Below are 19958 nucleotides of genomic sequence, written 5' to 3' on the forward strand. Positions count from 1 at the left end.
AAAAACAAACTATCTGAATTATTATTTGAGAGCTTAATTATATTTTACTAATTTATTTTAGCAAATATTCAAAGTGAAGTAGTTCAAGGTAGAGGAAGCCTAACCTCCAACACTTGCATCCCATTCCTGACAACTTCAAATCTAAAATCTTTCTACGATGAAAAATGTTGTGAGATTTTCCATGCTAGAAGATCAACTCTATAGATACGTATAACTCTATAATAGCAGAAGCCTCCTGTAAAAGTAACACTGCACATTCAACGTACCTCTAGTTGCATTGTTTAATCCAGGACTGAACACACTTTCCGCGTGAGGAGTGTTTGTGTACTGATAGAAAAGTAGAGGCTTGCAGAGAAGACTCAACGAGTCTATTGATACGAGGAAGATGAAGTCAACTAGACTTGGACTTGCAGTCACGTGTGACGCAAAGGGAAAACACAGAGTTAAGCATTGAACTTTTTCACGGACAAGGTAGCCTTATTATTATGTGAAAGAGATGGATGACTCATTTCTCACGTGGATGAGATGAAACACAATTCCAGGAGAATCAAGAGGAATATGAGTTATGGGCTTCACGGTATTCTCTATCATTCGTATTAGTATTCCTTATCATTTACTCCAAGTATTCTTGTGAATGCTTCTCGTGAATGGAATCATAATAAATAAAACCCTTTAAAAATGTGTAGTCTTTAAATTGGAGATATCAATAGATTAATTATTCTCCCTAAATTGATATGCAGTTCATTATAATCATGCCATTCTATATATTTGAGAATATATTACAAAAGATAATCAATCTCTTCAATGCACAAACTCTGGGTTTCTGTTTATTTTATTAATTTTATTTGACCGTCAAAGTTGGAGAAAATTCAGATTAGATTAGTAACAACCCATTAACTACTATGATTATCGCAGCATAAGATGAATTTTCGTGACTAAGTTATAAAAGGCTTGAATTTTTATATTTTTCACTGTTCATTTCAATAAGTGCCGAGCTGTGTAAAACCGTCGTTCGTCCACTTGACCTCAAACAGTTTTGAAAGATGCAATCGACACAGAATGGAATATTAACAAAAATGGAATTCTTTTGATTGAAACATCCAATATCATTTGTACACTGCTATCTTCAACTACTTATGTGAGCTTATGTTGTGAAAAACAATAATTTATCAATGTTAGCAAACACTACTTGAAATCAACTGGCAATTGATAGTTACGCTCTTGAAAGAAATCACACACTTGCAATTTTTTTCAATTCTTCACCTATAGCCTACCTTTCCAACTCAAATACTTCATTTTTTCATACATTTCTATATTGGAGAATTGAGAACTTGATTAAACAAGGTTTGGATGCACCAAATTGATGAAAAGATAATTTCACAATTTGAACTTCAACTGGATCTTATTCAAAATTTACGAACGTGAAAACTAGTTAGAAGTTGAATACACACCAAATTCATATCATATTTAGATATTAAATATTGGAGTATTATATTTGGATTTTGTTAAAACATGTTCAGTTTCATGAAAATATAGTAGAACTCTAGTTATCCGAACTTCCATAATCCAAATCGCCGCTTTGGAAAGAATCACGCGTAATTTCCGCTTATTTCTGAAAAAGTCAGACATGTTAAAAAATATTAAAGCTGTTGAAGCAAAGTCTAAATTATACAGTAAACCGCATATGAATTAAATAAATAATAATTTATTTTTTCGATTAGGGTACCCGGTTTTTTTTGTAAAAACGCCAATTATCTGAATATTTGATCAACCAAATGGGATGTGGTTCCAATTAATTCGAATAATTGGAGCTCCACAATGCAATAAACAAGCAGTTAAGCTTGCTATAGTGAGGCCACGTTATAATGGCAGTGGAAAAAGATTGGAGAACAACGTTACCGATCCTCTGTCTTGCCTTCTAAAAAAGGTAGCTAATACAGCTGTATTGATAGCAAAGCGAGGAAGAGATAGAGCTATCTGCTTTGTTGATTAATAGACAAAGATAGCAATACCAGTGCTAATCGAACATTGCCATTATAACGTGGACCTCACTATAGCACCTCCTGGACGACATCTCAATAAAATGCAGCAGAATTCAGCTCGCCTGCTCTCTTGTATATTGTTTAATTTCACATTTAGAATTCTTCAGCAGCTTAGTTTTCAAAAATGCAAGAAAGTTCCTCGTACTTCATGGAACAGGTCAATGTATTAAGAATACTAGAATGTATTCTAGGTAGGCCTACATTGGTATAGATAAATAGAAGACACTGATCATCTGTGCTCATAGTTATCAGAAAACGTTCATCTCATACACAGATTTGGAGCTTTTAGAAAACCCTCTCCTCTCACATTCTTCTCTCTCTCACCTTGACCTGCAAACCCAATTCAAATAATTTTTATCAAAACGTTCACAGAAGTGCTGATAAAATTTCCCCAAAAAGAGGCAGGAATTTTAATTCAAGCCTGAATCTCGAGTATTTATGAACCCCTTCAAATAGCTATGTCATCAGTAGTTATAGTGATAGGTGTCAAACACGTTTTTACCAATCAAAGTCCAAAAAAACTTTAGTTTTTGTAAAAATTTTAGGACATTTTCAAACGCAAAAATTCAAAACTCTCTCAAAACTTTTCATTCTTGACGTAGTTCGAGGAATTTTCCAAAAATCTCTCAATGCTAATTCCCGAATTCCAAGCTAAATTAATTATATCAATGCTTCGAACCGTTCATTTTTGCAATGAATATTAATTTTGATTGGACTGGATGTAGTCATAATTCAAGCTAGGCAACCAAATCGGTGTTGGCTAGAAACTTTCCTAAGAGTTTATAGGCTGATCGTTCAATCGATTGCACGTCAATCCAGGAGTAAATAGAATATTATAAATTAGAATGATTTTGAGATGAGTTGAACTTTCAAGCTCCAGGCTTTTCAAATTGATGAATCCGTAATAAGTAATCGTCATACGTCTCAATCGTCATTCACGACGTTCAATAAACTTTTTTATGTCAATTTCTGCTACTGCATAATCTTTGAGTCGTGACACTTTCCACCTATTACTTTTAATGTACAAATATAATTATTATTGCACTTGCAATAGCAATAAAAAGTGATGGTTGGTGCAATGCTACGCAATAAATTTGTCGCACAACTTTGGGTAGCAGAAACTTTGCTCGCCACAAATCATTGAGTTGAAGGCGATTGATTTGGAAATCCTCAATGAATACAAAACAGTGACACGAATAATACACTTGACCTTACATATTCCTTTAAGAGGATTCTAGTTCATTGAAATAATTCTTGATGCCAAAATATTTATTTCCTTTGTCAAGTTGAATAGGTCTGGATAAATCCTAATAGAGAGTTGAGGCAAGATAACAATTATCAAATCGAGAGTAATTCATGGTTACTATCAATATTATCAATATTATCAATAATAAGGTAAATGCTTGTCAAACAACTCAATTGTTAACAAGAGAGGCATCCACTTTGATAACTAGATTGAGTGAGACCCAAAGCTCACAATAAACTGTTAAATCCAATGGAATTAGCATCTATTTAATATCAAAAATATCTTTATAATATTTTCTATTCATACATTATTATTGTAGTCATAAAAGATACTCTTGCTCACTAGCTATTGAATAGTCAACGGATATTATCTTATTTATATAAAACGTATGAAAAGCAGAAGAATACAGCACTGAATTCAATGGAACAGTTTTTTATAAGTTGATTGTGACTATAATCTGCTTCTCAACGCTCATTGCATGATTCTATGGCCTGAATTCTCAAATAAGACGTCTCATAATAGAAGAGTTTGATATTATCACTGTGTCAATTTCATGGCAAATTCCTTACTTTGGAAGTTTATAATGCATTTAACAAAGTGAGAATTGCCATGATGGTAGCCAACCTCCGTAATGGAGAAGGTACCTAAGGAAGAAGACCTTCCTCCCTATTTTGAAGCACGTGACGTGATCCCTAGGCAGCCATGCGTCCCTGCGTCCCTGATGGAAGGAAGAGTCATCTCAAGGTATATGATGGTGCAGACAGGACTGTGAATTGGGAGCGACTGCGGCTGCGGCATTGACAGTGCAGAGTGCACGCATCGTCAAGGTCATGTTTACATTCAGTCAACTGACCCGGAACTGTATTGTTCATGCTCTGAAAAATTGGTCATGTGCTTTCAGACTGACAAAAATAATCCAATTATGCATCATTCTATTCACATTTTCTCTCAGAAAACATTGTATTGCTCTAAGGACAGCTTGATTCTTCATTAATCAAGTAAACTATTCCAATTACTTTTGAATTTCCACATAAAACGTAATATCGTTCCATATAAACGCTCGTTCATATTCATAAACACTACTCATCATCAAAAATAAGCCTGAAATCGTAGAGCTTAGCCTATCCTCCGCTAGTCCAGCATGAACTACTCACCTTTAGACGCTTTATCGTGAATCTGAATCCAATTAAGAATTCGAATTCTGAATAATAACAGGAATAGGTAACGGTTTTTAAATTTCAGATATTTTTTGAGAACCTCATAATATTCCATAAATCCAATTTATGAGAGAGATCTCTTATTGAAGATTGGAAGCACTATTCTAAAAATTGCAGCATAGATAAACAGAATGTGAGAAGCCTAATTTACTGTAGAACTTTTCTCATTATTCCTTTAAAAAATGTTACCTACATCATACTCTCTAAAGCTTCCAGCATTTTCGAAAGAACTAATGTGAATTTGACTTACAAGGTTACCGGTTTCAGTCCTAATAAAATTCTATATGGTGAAAAATAATGTTTGAAAATAATAGGTGCTAGTGACATTGGTTATTAACGTCAGTGATTCAAATCTTCAAGTCAATGAATGGGTATTGAATTGTTATCAAATCAATAGATGGCATTGATACTCAACTCTCCTTTGTTCAACGACAACCTAATAATTAATTATAGCCCAGTCAATAAAGGTTTTTTCCGTCACAAAATTAGGAGAAAGCTGGATTTCTCACTATCGATAGAACCATCTCAGAGGGTCATTTTCCCAAAAGTCCCAAAGAATCCCGCTGGAGCTTTCCCCCCCAGCCCCCCCCAAAGTTCAGAAATGCAGGTTATCACGGGAAATGAATTATCTCGGTACCTATTCATCGGAAAACCTTCATTTATATGTCATTCGATTAGTAATATTATGGGCTACAATATTGGTCCTATTAATTTTTTCGATAAAATTGATAGATTTTTGAAAAAAACTATATATATGTCTAAATTTCGGATTTTTCAAAGTCCACTTTTCAGTTTTTTCCGTTTAACTTTTTAGTAAGCCATTTTTTGTAAAAAATACCTGAAATAAAAAGTTTAGCCACTTTCATTGCGAATCCATTGATGTATATACTTATGCATTTACGATCTGAGCTGACGCAGTGGAAGGGGAAACAGCCGACGCGTTACGCCGCGGTCAAGTACCCTCATCACAGCCAACTACCGTTTCAGCATATCACTTCATTCATGTTCTTATACACGGCGCTCGGAATGATTCAATTTTTTTAATCCACCTTATGTTCCAACTTTCGCTGAATCCCAATTTCCATTTTTCAATCTTCCAAATACCTCAATTACCATGCTAATAATAAAAATCAAACTTTATTATAGACTATCAATAATGAAAATAATAACAAACATCAACTAATTATTTCTTTTTTTGTTTTTACAGAATTCGATAATAGTTATGTATTGAATAACGTAAGAGTCTATTACTTATCCTGCGTTATTAAATACATTTGCCAGTTTTGGTTCGGGGGGATTATTATTTCCCTAACTCGTCATGCAAGAGCCACTCCATTATCCACCACCTATGGACCCGCCGTGTTCCGGACTGGCTGAACCGGCAGCTGTTGCCAATAATATTATAATCAAAACATCGTGATAAGAATTAAACAGCATCACGGACCCACCACCATCCCTTAAATTTTGTTTATTATTATTTACAACATGGATTTCTCTGAATATCTATCATCTTCTCTGTTTGTACTAGTAATTTGTTTGCTGTCAATTTGATTTACAGTGATGTCCATTTTATGTGTAAATTTTCACATATTTACAAATCCACATATTTACAAATTCACATATTTACATGATCAGATATTTACAAATTCACATAATCACATGTTTTCATAATCACATATTCACTAATTAAGCTTTGAACTTAATTACAGGTTTTGTTCAAACGGGTTCATATTAAACATTCATTTCATTATTCTGCATGTTGTCAATACCTTCTTCGTCATAGATTATTGAATTCGAGCATGAAAGTCCGTTGCAGTTCTCACACATTCCTGTACAAACCATGTCTACTTTTCTGCAGCCACAATACTTTCCACATTCTTGTTTACAAGCACATGACAATTGATGTATGATTTCATCGGGTGCGAATGGTTTCATCGAGATCACTGGCCTCAATGATTTTTTATTCATACCATGCTGCTTTACATATTCAATTTTCCAACCCCATTCAGATGGGGAGAGTCTGTTTCCCAACCAACTTTGAACTTGCAAGTAGACTCTCAGTAGATGTTGATGGCAAGCTTCTGTTGTTGGTGGCAGCTTGGCTAGATTGAAGTTACTCTTCAATGTACTCTTTTTTGTGAGACTAAGAAATCTGTAATAGCGAGCTTCATTCAACGTCAAGTATTTGTTCAGGTTATACAATTTTAGAACAAATCTCTCACCAGTTTTAGTCAATTCCTCCTTTGACGAACTTTCTTGAAGAAAAACTTCTACTGACTCTCGAATCTCTTGCGATTTCAGCATATCTATTGCTTTCAACTTTCCAATACCAAAAAATGAGGATGTGGTATCGCAGCCAGTCACGGCGTGAGCAAAAAGGAGAGACTTCCTTGAATTTTCAAATTTTCGAAGTAATTTTTCCACTGAATAAGTTAGTACAACAGCCCCATTGTCTTTTTGAAAGAATATATTGCTTCCTGAAGCAGGTGTCAATGCGATTAAAAGGATCATGACATCCGTGTCAGAGCTAACTACCACTACTTTACCATCATTTCTAATTTCTTTTATTGCTGTAGTCACGATGTCTAAATCTGCATCGTCCAGTGATTCAACCACTCTCAAACCTTTTTCTTGAAGTTCCAACTGCAGAGATTTTAAAAATCGTTTCTTATTGTTCTTGTTTGCTAGAAAGTTCTCCTTTGGAGTGACACATTTAGTATTTCTCTCAAAAAGAATATCACATGACGAATTCTTTGATCTTCGATTTTGCTCCTCATTTTTTGTGGTGGGCTCATCAGGATACCCATCAAAAACAATCACAACATTACTTCCATACTTCTCCTTAATGTACAAGTAATAGCTCCTCAAAATTTCTCCATACGTCAAATTCTTTGCCCAAATTACATGATGCAGCAGGCATCCTCCATCCAAAACGTAGTAGGTATCATTTGAGCTTATTTCGTCCACTATACCTTCCTCAAACATCTTCATTGCCGAAGATTTTGTGCCCTTTCGAAGTGATACATCATCAAATAAAGATGGGGGAATTGATGAGAGCTCGTATTCTAAATACTTTTTCAACTTTGTTGAACTGTCACAAACACACAATATGCGATTGAAGAGCTGCTGAGAGTTCACAAGAACTTCTTTAGATCGACATTTAACTTTTTTGGATTGGTTTTGGGTTTTCACCATGTCCTTTCTATGCAATGTGAGCTCTCCAAAATTTTTCCCAGTGATTCTATTCAATGTTCTGAGACCTATTTCATAAGCCTGATCACAATTTACAGATTCGTCACAAACAAAACCAGTAGCCAATGACACAAGTTCGCCGGAGAGTTGTGCAAATGGATTATGTTGTTTCAACCAAGTTGTAAATTTCTCTAAATCTCTCAAATCGATTTGTTTTCTCGACTCTCTCAGTTCTGCATGTTGTTCATTATAATGAATTGAAGTCCCTAGAAACTCTTCAATAGCCTCGTGTACTTTAAGGAAGTATGGTGTACCCAAAATCCACTTGGAGAGTGTGCTATTGGTTATACCCCTACCATGAGTAAGACCACCAACCGCTTTCATAGGGCGCATTAGATCCTGCTCTATACACATGTCGGTCCATGTTCCTGACCAAAATGACTCTTTTCGTCTGACAGTAAAGAACCCATTTTGTTTGAAATTTTTAAAATCTGAAACTGAAAGTTTGGACTCAATTTTTGACATATTTTGAACGTATAATTGAGCTGACTTAGCATAAGGCAAGTGCCCTGCTGCATGGAAATATGGTAGCATCTCAATAGTTGTGCACATATGTAAATCCCAATCTCCTGTTCGCTCAGCGTAAATGAATTTCATAATTATATCAATGCACTGCATAAGATTTACCCACAGCCTTGTTGTCCTACTCAAGGATTTGATGTGATTGAAACATTCATGCACCTTCTCCAAGGCTTCAACAACATCTGCTTCCAATAGAACTTCTGATTTCTCTCTCTCATTTCTGAGAAGTTGGATAGAATATTTTTCTAGAGATTCAAACACTTCTTTCACATCTGGAAAACTTTCCTTCATCACATCAAGTAGAGCTGCGGCAGTCAAATTGTATGCTCTCACACACCTTGCATAAGCATGTCCATTCAACATGTGATTTATTGTTGATTGTCCATAAACAGTGGCCCATAGCTCTTCCAAGCCACTTCCTTCCATTATTTTCCCTATTGAACCTAGAAACGACATCAATAAATGAAAACCACCAAGCCGTACTATAACCCTCGACAAGTCACTATCATTTTCAGCAGAAGCTACAATTTCGGATGCCTTCAGAAACAACGGCTGATCAAAAGTTACAATACAGGCATGATTTCTTTTTCGGCATTGTTCAGATGCAAAAGAGAGTGCACTGAAAATTGTGGATGGGTTGCTGGGATTCAAATTTATGAATGGTAGACCTAAAATATATGAAATTTCGCAGTTTTTCTCTTCTCTCATTATAGATGTCATGAAGCCATTCCATCCAGGTTGAATATTTGATCCAGCCAGCCATAAAATATTAGCTGGGAATATAAAGCGGTTCTGAATTCCAAGTTGAGAAACTTCAGGGGGAAATAATGTCTTTACATCTTCAATAGAAGTATTGGAAAGTCCACTCCTAGATTTTTTCTTGGCATAGGAGAGTTCACGGATTGCCTCACAGTTGAATCCTCCTGATTTGCAACGCTTTACCTTCACTTGGGCTTCAACACTTGAACTTGGTGTTACACATTGTATTCCTCCCATTGCATGAAATGAATTTAAACCATCCAAAGTCCGTACATTGACATCAGCATTGTCGAAAACGTACTGGATGAAAGCGTCCTCCTTTATCTCTGGTGAACCTGCATTGATTAACGAATTCATGTAAATGGATATTTCACTATAAGATGCACAAACTCCCATTGCTGAAAGAAGATCAATCAGATGTTTGGATCCATATAATCGATGAATTGTTAGTCCAAAGGCGGTGAGTATTGGTGATATAAATGATCTTGGCCTTAAAGATGAAATTATCACGTGGTTCAACACTGTACATTTTCTTAGAAAATTTCTTTCACTCGCTGGCTTTTTCTTTTCCAAAAGTCGGGCCATGAAAGCTTGGAGACTAGCTGGAACTAAATCTTCCCCTCCAGATTTAATTTCTTCCATGCTGGGATACTGTTCTGATTCGTAGTGCATTTTCTGAATATCTTCTTTTATTATTTCTGCCGCTGATAGAACAATTTTCAATCGTTCAGCTTCAGTATTTTCACGTATATCTTTGGTGGAGTTTGAAGAGCTAACAATGTTCACTTTCCCCTCGGTTTTTGAAAAATATATACGATTTTTGAAATGATCTTTTAAAAGTTTTTTGAAATATTTGTCACTAAAACGTTGCTCACTATTAGAGAAATCATCCATTCTACTTTGCAATTCATCCACGGTGAATTGACATTCATCGGTGCTCTCTATGTACTCACAGAGTTTGCTGAAGGAATCTCCGATAATGCTTGGTCTCCCTATACTTTTTTTATCACTACTAGTAGTTCTGTAGAAATCAGTGAGACATTTCTTATGGTATCTAGCTTCAGGTGCCACAAGATCGGTAACGTTTAGAAGTTTACATTGAACTCGCTTACCCCAATCATCGTTCCTTTCGTCGCATCTTTTTAAGAAATTTTCTTTTGCCTCCAAAGTAGAAACCAAATGCACAGATTCTCGTCGTTCATGCGGAGCTTTAGTGTTAGAAGCAGCACGTTCCTCACAAAGAAAACAATCATTTTTGAAATCGAACTTATTTTCCAAATCTCTTAAAGCTAAACTCGATGAACAATCACTTTCACAGTTCTCTTTTTCTTTCAAAACAGTTTGAATTCTCGAAGGGTGAGTATATTTCTGTCTGCAATTCTTGTGAACAGTTACACTGGTCTTTACTCCTAATTTACTATTAATACAGTCATTGAGTTGCAGGCTCACTTCTCTTATCCTTTCAAGTCCTTTTTTCACTAGAACTATATCGTCTTTGAGCTCTTTATCGCAAAAAACACACGATGCACTAGAATGTTCATTCGACATTTTCTGAAAATTACTGAATCGAAGTAGAGCGAAAAATCATTACCGTACTTGATTTATAACTGAAATAAATCTATAATAACGAGAACTACCAACACGTTCTATTACTTCAACACTGATGTATAAAATATAAATGAATCAAATACCCTTAAAACTTTTAAAAAATATTATTCTCACATACATGTTTCGGGTCTAAGCCCATTTTCAATGTGAATGCTAATACATTGAAAATGGGCTTAGACCCGAAACATGTATGTGAGAATAATATTTTTTAAAAGTTTTAAGGGTATTTGATTCATTTATATTTTATACATCAATTTTATAAATAGCCCTAAGTAAAAAGTTCAATTACTTCAACACTGTACATACAACACTGCACTATACTGTATTTCAAAACACAGGACAAAACCGTACTGAATAAACTGAAGAACTTCTCTCTTCGAAAGCAACAGACGGACTGACTGATTATTTTGCTCGTTACAAGCAAAGTGGAGGGGATACAAATATTTTCAAAGGGAAGGAGTGTGAGAAAAATATTCTAAAATTCAGAGAATTTTTCGGCGCCTCTGCTTGAGAACCGTGAGATTAGCAAACATCAAACGCTCCTGTTTTCCAAGAAATCGCTATTGTCAACAAACAGTAATCTGTACTATACAACGTATTATTTTACGTTGATTCACTATGCTGATGATATTATTATATATTTGGGATTGTAGACGGAATTCAGACTGTTACATCAGTTAGACAACAAACGAGAGTTGAAACATAAAGTTTCAGTATGTGCTTGACCGCGGCGTAACGCGTCATCTCTTTCCCCTTCCACTGCGTCAGCTCGGATCGTAAATGCATAAGTATATACATCAATGGATTCGCAATGAAAGTGGCTAAACTTTTTATTTCGGGTATTTTTTATAAAAAATGGCTTACTAAAAAGTTAAACGGAAAAAACTGAATAGTGGACTTTGAAAAATCCGAAATTTAGACATATATATAGTTTTTTTCAAAAATCTATCAATTTTATCGAAAAAATTAATAGGACCAATATTGTAGCCCATAATATTACAAATCGAATAACATATAATTAAAGGTTTTCCGATAAATAGGTACCGAGATAATTGATTTCCCGTGATAACCTGCATTTCGGAACTTTGGGGGGGCTGGGGGGGAAAGCTCCAGCGGGATTCTTTGGGACTTTTGGGAAAATGACCCTCTGGGATGGTTCTATCGATGGTGAGAAATCCAGCTTTCTCCTAATTTTGTGACGGAAATCGCCTTTTTGGACCTTTATTGACTGGGCTATATTAATGCCAGACCTGACAAACTTATTAATTTAGTGGCCAGTTTACCAACTGTTCGAGAGGTACCTATCTGATTAGAGTTCTATAGTAACAATGATGTGTATTTTTATTTATGAATATAATTAAGTTTAATTGTTTATTCTTGCCAATTTTATCGTGCATCTCTTGCTGAACAAGTTAGTCACAAGAATAATGATAATGAAAGTCGTCTGACAGAGGCTCAGATTTACCCGTAAATTTGCGGAGTTATTATTAGCTATCAAGATTATCCGGTTATGTAGACATAACTTAGGGATCGAACATAGCCTATAATTATATTGGTGGATGGTGGACTTGACCTTCTGATAATCTAGTTATAATTATGCAAAATTTTCGCCAGCCTACGATAGCCAGAGGTTACTGCGCGCTAGTGTATTAGTTAGTAGTGTATTTCCTAATTCAAGATGAGATGGATGCATTCATCTCATAAAGACATATTATATATTATGCTCATCACTCATCACAAACTGAAATAACAGGTCACAAATAATATAACACAATTGGAGAAGATGTTATTATCCTCTTTCTGCTTGAGGACACAAATAATTTTGATAATAATATTATTGTTTTTTCTCAACACAACAAAGTCAAATTATCAGATTAACTCAGAACGTATTCTTCAACTTTCAGCTCACCGAATAAATTGGCTTCAGCTCGCAAAACATTTTCTTCTCAAAAATTTAGCTTTCTATTGTGCTTGACGCTAATATTTGATTTTATTGTGTAAAACTCTCCTAATCATGTGAAACAACTGAATCGAAATCCAATTAAGACCTATACAGGTATAGAGTTTTTTGATGAATTGCTTGGACGCAGGAAGTAGTCCAGAGATGTACAATCTTGCGTTTGTGCAAGAGGTATTGGCGTAGATTACTGATTCAATACTGTCCTTAGCATGGAAAACCTCAGACCATTCCAGTCAACACTTTCCAAAGTCTGATTTTTGAGCCAATATGACTTGGGACATATATAGCTTGTTGAGATTAGAAGAGTCACCCATGATCAAAAAACTCAATTGTGTGGGCCTACCTGCTATCTATATATATAAAAGCGAAATGGCACTCACTCACTGACTGACTGACTCACTCACTCACTCACTCACTCACTCGCATAACTAAAAATCTACCGGACCAAAAACGTTCAAATTTGGTAGGTATGTTCAGTTGACCCTTTAGAGGCGCACTAAGGAATCTTTTGGCAATATTTTAACTCTAAGGGTTGTTTTTAAGGGTTTAAAGTTCGTCTTTTAGCATGTATATTCTTCTTCTCCCAATCTCTTAATTATAATTGAAATTTCCATATCATATGTTACTATAGAACTATAATCTAGATAGAGTACCTCTTCGAAACAGTTGTTAATTGGCAACTAAATTAATAATTTTGTCAGGTTGGCATTAAGTTGAGTTGACTTTGTTAGGTTGGCACCAAGTTGAAGATTTAAATGCATTTATCGAGGAAAAATTGATTGGGCACTGCTACTTCAATCCTGGGAATATTATATTACTAGCCGTCAGGCTCGCTTCGCTCGCCATATCCGTTTAGCCAGACGTTTAGTCTGGACCCCCGACTGGATTGTCCTAACATGATAAAAATGCAGGCGAGCGAAGCGAGCCTGCTAATCTCATTCTTGGACAATCCAGTCGGGGGTCCAGGGGGCAGAGCCCCCTGGCTAGACGGATATGGCGAGCGAAGCGAGCCTGACGGCTAGTACTGTATATTAACTATAACTCTCTTTTCTGTTTAGGGCTACTTGTAATATAAATAGAAATAAAAATCTCAGTACCCCTTTTTTAGATTATTTTATCTCAACATGTTTCAACATTCATGCCATTTTCAAGTGTTATGAAATATTTTGATTAACTATAACATAATAATTAGGTTATAATATTGTTTTTTTTATTGTGAATGTTGCACTCATCAGCTTTTTGCTTGTGCGTGGGTAATGGGAGATTCGTGTGTGATTTTATGAGATTATCAAATGTCCATGCCTACAGCGGGAATAGAACACACGACCAGGTAGCGCTATCGGAGTGAAGGGTGCAAGCGTGCAACGCCTTAGTCGTCTCAGCTATCCTGACCAGCATAATCTTATAAGAGTTCTGATGAGATTTTTAAAGAAAAAGAGTTCATTGAAATCGTGTAGCAACAGTTTATACTATATAAAATAGAATTGTCAATGTAATATTAAGAAGTCAATGATAACATTTTAGGAACAATCTGCTATTATTATTCCAACTGTGAACAATAAGGGAATGATATTGTACGTAAATGTTAACGTATATAATTTCATAATATATGATGATGAAAATATAGTATCCTATTTGCGTAAGATCAATTAACACTCTAACTGAAACATGGTCAGAACTGACCTAAACCGAAACATCCGGTCTCACAGACCGGGTCTTGCTTAAAGTGTTATATATTTGATATATTTTCTACTAAATATGAATTTGAATATTCTTCATTGGTGAATTTCAATTATAGTAAAGTATAATAAAGATTTCAGTTGCAAATTAAGAAAAAAAATTGGAAACATTGATATGTAATAAATGTTGGATGTAAGAAAACACACAATACAAAAATCCGTGTAAGATATACTATCAGTTACTACTCAGAACAGTAATCATGGAGAAATAATTCATTAATATAGGCTTTATAGCAAAACTGAAAGGTAATCGTTGAAAATAATAATGTTTTTCATTGTTATCAAGAAACTTGTTTGAGCAAACGTTCTCAGCCTCTAGTTATTTTATTAGCAGGAAAAGTTCATAAATAACTATAGTGGTCGGAATCATCTATTTCATCAAGTGAATGTTTATTTTGTGACACTTCATTGTGAAGCATCCTATTGATACAAGTTCCAAAGGCTGGGGCTTGTATGGTTGATAACTCATCTATTGTCATCTATTTTCCTAAACCAACGTTTTCTAAATTACAAAAATATGTTTTTCAAATAAAACATGTCAATAAAATACCGAAATGATGAAGAGAAAAACATTAGAAAAAATTGAATGCTCAAAATATCTGTTAGTCGAAACATCCGGGATTCTAGACCGGTAAAAAATAAACGTTATCCGAAAGATCCGGTAGCTGAGACGGTACGTTTTCAATAGATTGATGTTTACTTGATAACCGTGAGTTGGGGACTGACGAGTATTGTTGGAGAATGTTGAGGAATAGTGGGGGAGAAGGTATTAGAGCGGGCAGCAATTTTTGATTCACAGTTTTGCCACTATAGAAGAAATAATTTCGCCTCTGGTCTCACAGAATGGTGTTTCAGTTAAAGTGTTAATGTAAATGGATCCGAATTGGAACATTACATTGTTATTCACGATGCAATCCTCCCAATCTTTCCAAGTGGTAAAAGCTGAAGATTCTTTGTGTCTTCAGCTTGACATATAATTGCAGGACAAAATTAAATGTAGTCTACAGTACCGTATGTTACAAAAAGCAGCATGACAGGTCATTATGTTGAAAGTTGAAAAGCTTATAGGGTCCAATCTGGTCTACCCTCTTTCTAAAACATTTCAAACAATGATGACACGTTCTAAATTCCTTTCAGAAAATGTTGTGTTTTCTTACTCTTGTTGGTTAGTTTGCGAATCTGTTTTGTGCAAAAAGCGATGCATGCATAGTAATTCGCAAAGTATTCACTTGCAAAATGACAGTGAAGATTTTCAAATTTGCATTCGAATTCATTGTGAATTATTGCAGATACAAGTGCCTGTTATCTAGTCTGTTAAATGATAATTTGGTTTTTCCAAGTACACAATGAAGCACCATTTATTCCCACGTTGGAGAACTGCGAGATAATAAAAAGCAATCATCCTTCCTCTGATTTCAGTTGCAAAACATGTTCAATGATGTTCAAATGCAATTATGTGATTATTGTGATTATCTTCTTACTCAACAACATTCCTTCCAAAGAAGGGAGATATTTTTAAAAATGAATCAACGTACTAGTTGAACACAAATGAAGAAGAGATATTGATTGTAATATTTTAAAAAATCATGATGAGTTTTCCACATTTTATGTTTTACTTGATCCCTTTCCACTGTATTATGCCCCAATTATGACAGTACAATACTGTTGAAGATTGCAATAATGAAATTGTAATAAAATTCTATTAAAATTAAAATTGAGAGCTATTTATTAAATCATCATCTGAAGAACATAGCTTCAAGCATTTATTTGTAACTAGCTCATTCTTTCACCTATAATAGAATCTTGCTTACAAACAAGATGATAAAGCATTATTATCACATAAGATTAGCCATATAGCATAGAGTTTGTGATGTATTTTATAAATTGAATTCCTCTGCATTTCCCCATTGCAATCATTTAAAATTCATTAGTCTTATCGGCTTTGCAGTCACCTAATCATTCTGAACCTGACCTTCATCGATATTGGTATTTTTCTACAGAGTCAATTCCAGATAATATCTACTACCGGGTTGGTAATTGCTTATTGACGAATGGAAATGAACACCCAATAACTGTATGCAGGATCACCGTATTTTGTGAGCAGCAATAACAGACATGATCGATTTAAGCCTGTAAATTCCACTGTTATGTCGAGCTTCAGTGGAACTGAGTGGAAGTGTACCGAACTCGAGGTCAGCTCTTGTTGCATAATTCTTTCCAACTGTCAATAAAAATGAGGATATCATTTTCGACCTTGCATCACTCTGCATCTTTGCCGGATTATCGGGCATATTTTGTTTTATTCCACTGCTTCCAAAGGTACAATTATAGGATATAAATAGTGAGGATCACGAAAATAACGGTTCGAAATCATATTTGAACTGGAATATTTAGAAGCTCTGTAATGACATGAAACAAAAAATACAGTAATGATAATAATGATTAAAACTACTTTTCAGAGTAGAAGTATTCTGATCTAATTTTTGCTCCTCCTTCTCCTCCTCCTTATCCTCCTCATTCTCCTCCCCCACTACCTCCACCATCTCCTCATCCTCATCATTGTCATTATCATCATCATCATCATCATCATCATCATCATCATCCTCATCCTCTTCCACCTTCAACCTCTCTATACCGTTTCACTTCTCCTCTTTGTCATCAATTTTCCCACGAAATATATCTGAAATGATCATCTTCTATAATAATAATAATAATAATAGAGGAAAGAATAAGTTATTAGTTTATACATGTACGGGATAGGAAATTCACGAATCATCAATTGATTGTTTGTTTGTTTTCAATAGCTTCCTAGAGACGCTTATCAGAGTATAGGAACTGTCAAAAATATACCTTTCCCACACAGCACAAAAAGTTTAAAAAACGTTTAATAAATGTTTAAAATGTATAAATCCGATAAACGTTATGAAAACAACGTTTAATAAACGTTAGAAAAGTTTACTAAAATAAACGTTTACTCTATAAACGTTTAATAAACGTCTAGAATGTATAATGCTGATAAACGTTATGAAAACAACGTTTGATAAACGTTAGAAATGTTTACTAAAAGAAACATTGGAAAGGTTGGTACAGTATGGAATTTTTACAGTACCTACCCAGTCAACACACTAAGTGAAAATCAAACATTTTTTTCAGAAGGTGTCTCCTCCCCCCCTCACCTTTGTAACTTAATCCCTAAAAATGTCTCAATTTAGGCTTTCTAACCAACAATTCTCAAGTGGAATTGAATTTCAACCCCTTTCTATCTTCTTCAAAAATCGTCTCCAACACACCGTTATCGAGATAAAAATAATGTTTTGCACCAATTAAGACTGAATTTTTTGTAAGTTTTCCAAAAAAGTTCACTTCAGGCTTTTTGTTGATCAATTCGGGTTCAGAATTGCAATTCAAACACTTTTTGTCTTTTTCGAAAATCGTCTACAACGCACTGTTTACGATATAATTGACCTTTTGCGCTAAATCCAGAAGGACTTGGAATAAATTTTCCAAATGTTTAAGTTTCCCAAAAAAGTCAAAAAATTGTATTTCTGATCAATAATTCGGATGCAGAATTGAATTTCAAACACTTTTTGTCTCTTGTGAAAATCGTCTACAACGCACTGTTGATTATATAATAGACCTTTTGCGCTAATTTTAATACAGATAGGGACTTAGAAATAAATTTGACTGATTTTCAAGTTTCCCAAAAATGTTCGAAAAAGCAGTCTTTTATGACTAATTCGGCTGTAGAAGTGAATTTCCAGCACTTTTTTGGTATGCAAAAATCCCGTCAAACGTGCCGTTGATGGGCTACTGACGTTTAAAAGTTTAAATAATTTGTAATTATTAATAAAAAATTTTGAAAAAAATCAAAAAACATTTCTGTTTATATTATCAACATTGTCCTAGAATCTCAAATAATTCTAACCAAAATTGTATAAGTTATATCATTTTTTCATATTGGATTCCAGTTTATGCTTGAAAGAATGCCATTTATAAAATAACACACCAAGACTTTGAAATCATTTTCAAGTTTTCAATTCGAAATATGATAACCACTTTTATTATATTGATTCCAACAATATTTCAAGTGTCAATCACAAGCCACTCATGTGGCTTCACTCAATTATGCTTAATATTATGTCAATTATCCTAAAAACACGGAATCTATGAATTCTCCAATATTCAAATATCGCGCAAAATTGTATTCAAGCATGCGCAATGAAACTGCTCAACTCCAACGACCAACGGTAACCTAACCTCGCATTTTTTAAAGCTGTGAGTGGAATCGTGTTCGTGGATGTGATGTGATTGAAAGGTAAGTTAAACATTTACAAATTATTTGTTATATTATGTATTCATGTATATGATACATAAAATTTAGATTGTTACCCTTTATAGTTTTCTGTGATTGTGTTAGGCAAGCATAAAATTAACCTATGCTGAAAACGTTACCTTGTGGTATAGTCTCTATTATTTATTTAAAAAGTTGAAAAAATAAGTCGTATTATATTACTATCTTTCATAATATATCATCTTATTTAATATATTAAAAACATGAAGAACCTAATATTATAACCTATAAACTTGAGTGTTGATAGGAAATGACAATGGGTAATACCACTACGGCAAGGCAGAACATCCGAAAGGATTTCTCTGCCTATGAAAGCCATCTGGAACCGCATGGTTTTAAAAAAGCCACAAATTTTAAATTTTGATCAAAAACTTTATTTTTTACACAATGTGTTCTACAAACTTTGAGAAAATTACAAGTTTCATGTTTGTAGAACACATTGTGTGAAAAAATAAAGTTTTTGTTCAAAATTTGAAAATTTGTGGCTTTTTAAAACCATGCGGTTCCCAGTGAACACCCTTTTTTGTAAATTTCAGGATTTACAATGTTATTCTACCTTTTGACATATTTATAACTGAATCCCAACCCCTCGCAAGGGGATGACTTAGGGATTGTATCTCAAATATTTTAAATGTAAACACCCATTGTGTGATACATCATTTTAAAGACCTCTTTAAAACAAGAAAGATGACATCAATAAAAATGCTCTATGATACTTTCAGACAAAATGAATAGTGTATAGAGTATAACTACTAAATGAGTACTACTAAATGATACTAAATGAGTATAGAGTATCCTGAAAGTTACAGTAATATCCACAATAGTCTCCAAGTTATTGAAGGGTTCCCAATACATATGACTCAAACTGTATATATATTCATATATAATATCCCATCTCAAACTCATCTTAATCACATCTCTACTAACTTCAATCCCACTAAATTTTTCTTCTGGAAAAATATATATAAATTACATGGCAGTTTTCAATTTAAATATTATTGTTTTTCACAGTGGGTTATAAATTTTTGTTTTCAGGTGCAGTGTGGAACATCAAGTCTACTTCCAGTGCCCCAAATGAAGAAATCCATATAATAATCCAAAATTGGTTTTGATTCTCCAAAGACCATGATGGAGGTCGAGAAAAACGGAGAATGATCCAGCACCCAATCACATGTAACTAGGCCAAGTGCCAATAAGTAAATTTTTAGAGAATCTCAAACATCCATAATCTTTTTTGTAATAATTTTACAATATACAAACTT

At 34.3% G+C, this 19958-nt stretch overlaps 1 protein-coding gene across 2 annotated transcripts in view; it reads right to left on the reverse strand.

Moving 5' to 3' along the window:
• The window catches only part of LOC111043716 (proton-coupled amino acid transporter-like protein pathetic), a 50673-nt gene that overhangs the window by 19027 nt on the left and 11688 nt on the right, over positions 1-19958 (reverse strand). Inside the window, exon 1 of one of the 2 annotated variants that reach the window (XM_022328746.2) lies at positions 267-403. The exons of the other annotated variant lie outside the window; for it this stretch is intronic. Within the exon in view, the coding sequence (XP_022184438.1) occupies positions 267-278 (12 nt within the window). The 5' untranslated portion in view covers positions 279-403. Of the gene's footprint in view, positions 1-266; positions 404-19958 lie in introns of those variants that run through there. 2 annotated transcript variants of the gene reach the window in all.

This window comes from Nilaparvata lugens, chromosome 3, assembly GCF_014356525.2.
Source record: "Nilaparvata lugens isolate BPH chromosome 3, ASM1435652v1, whole genome shotgun sequence".
NCBI classification, from domain to species: Eukaryota; Metazoa; Arthropoda; class Insecta; order Hemiptera; family Delphacidae; genus Nilaparvata; species Nilaparvata lugens.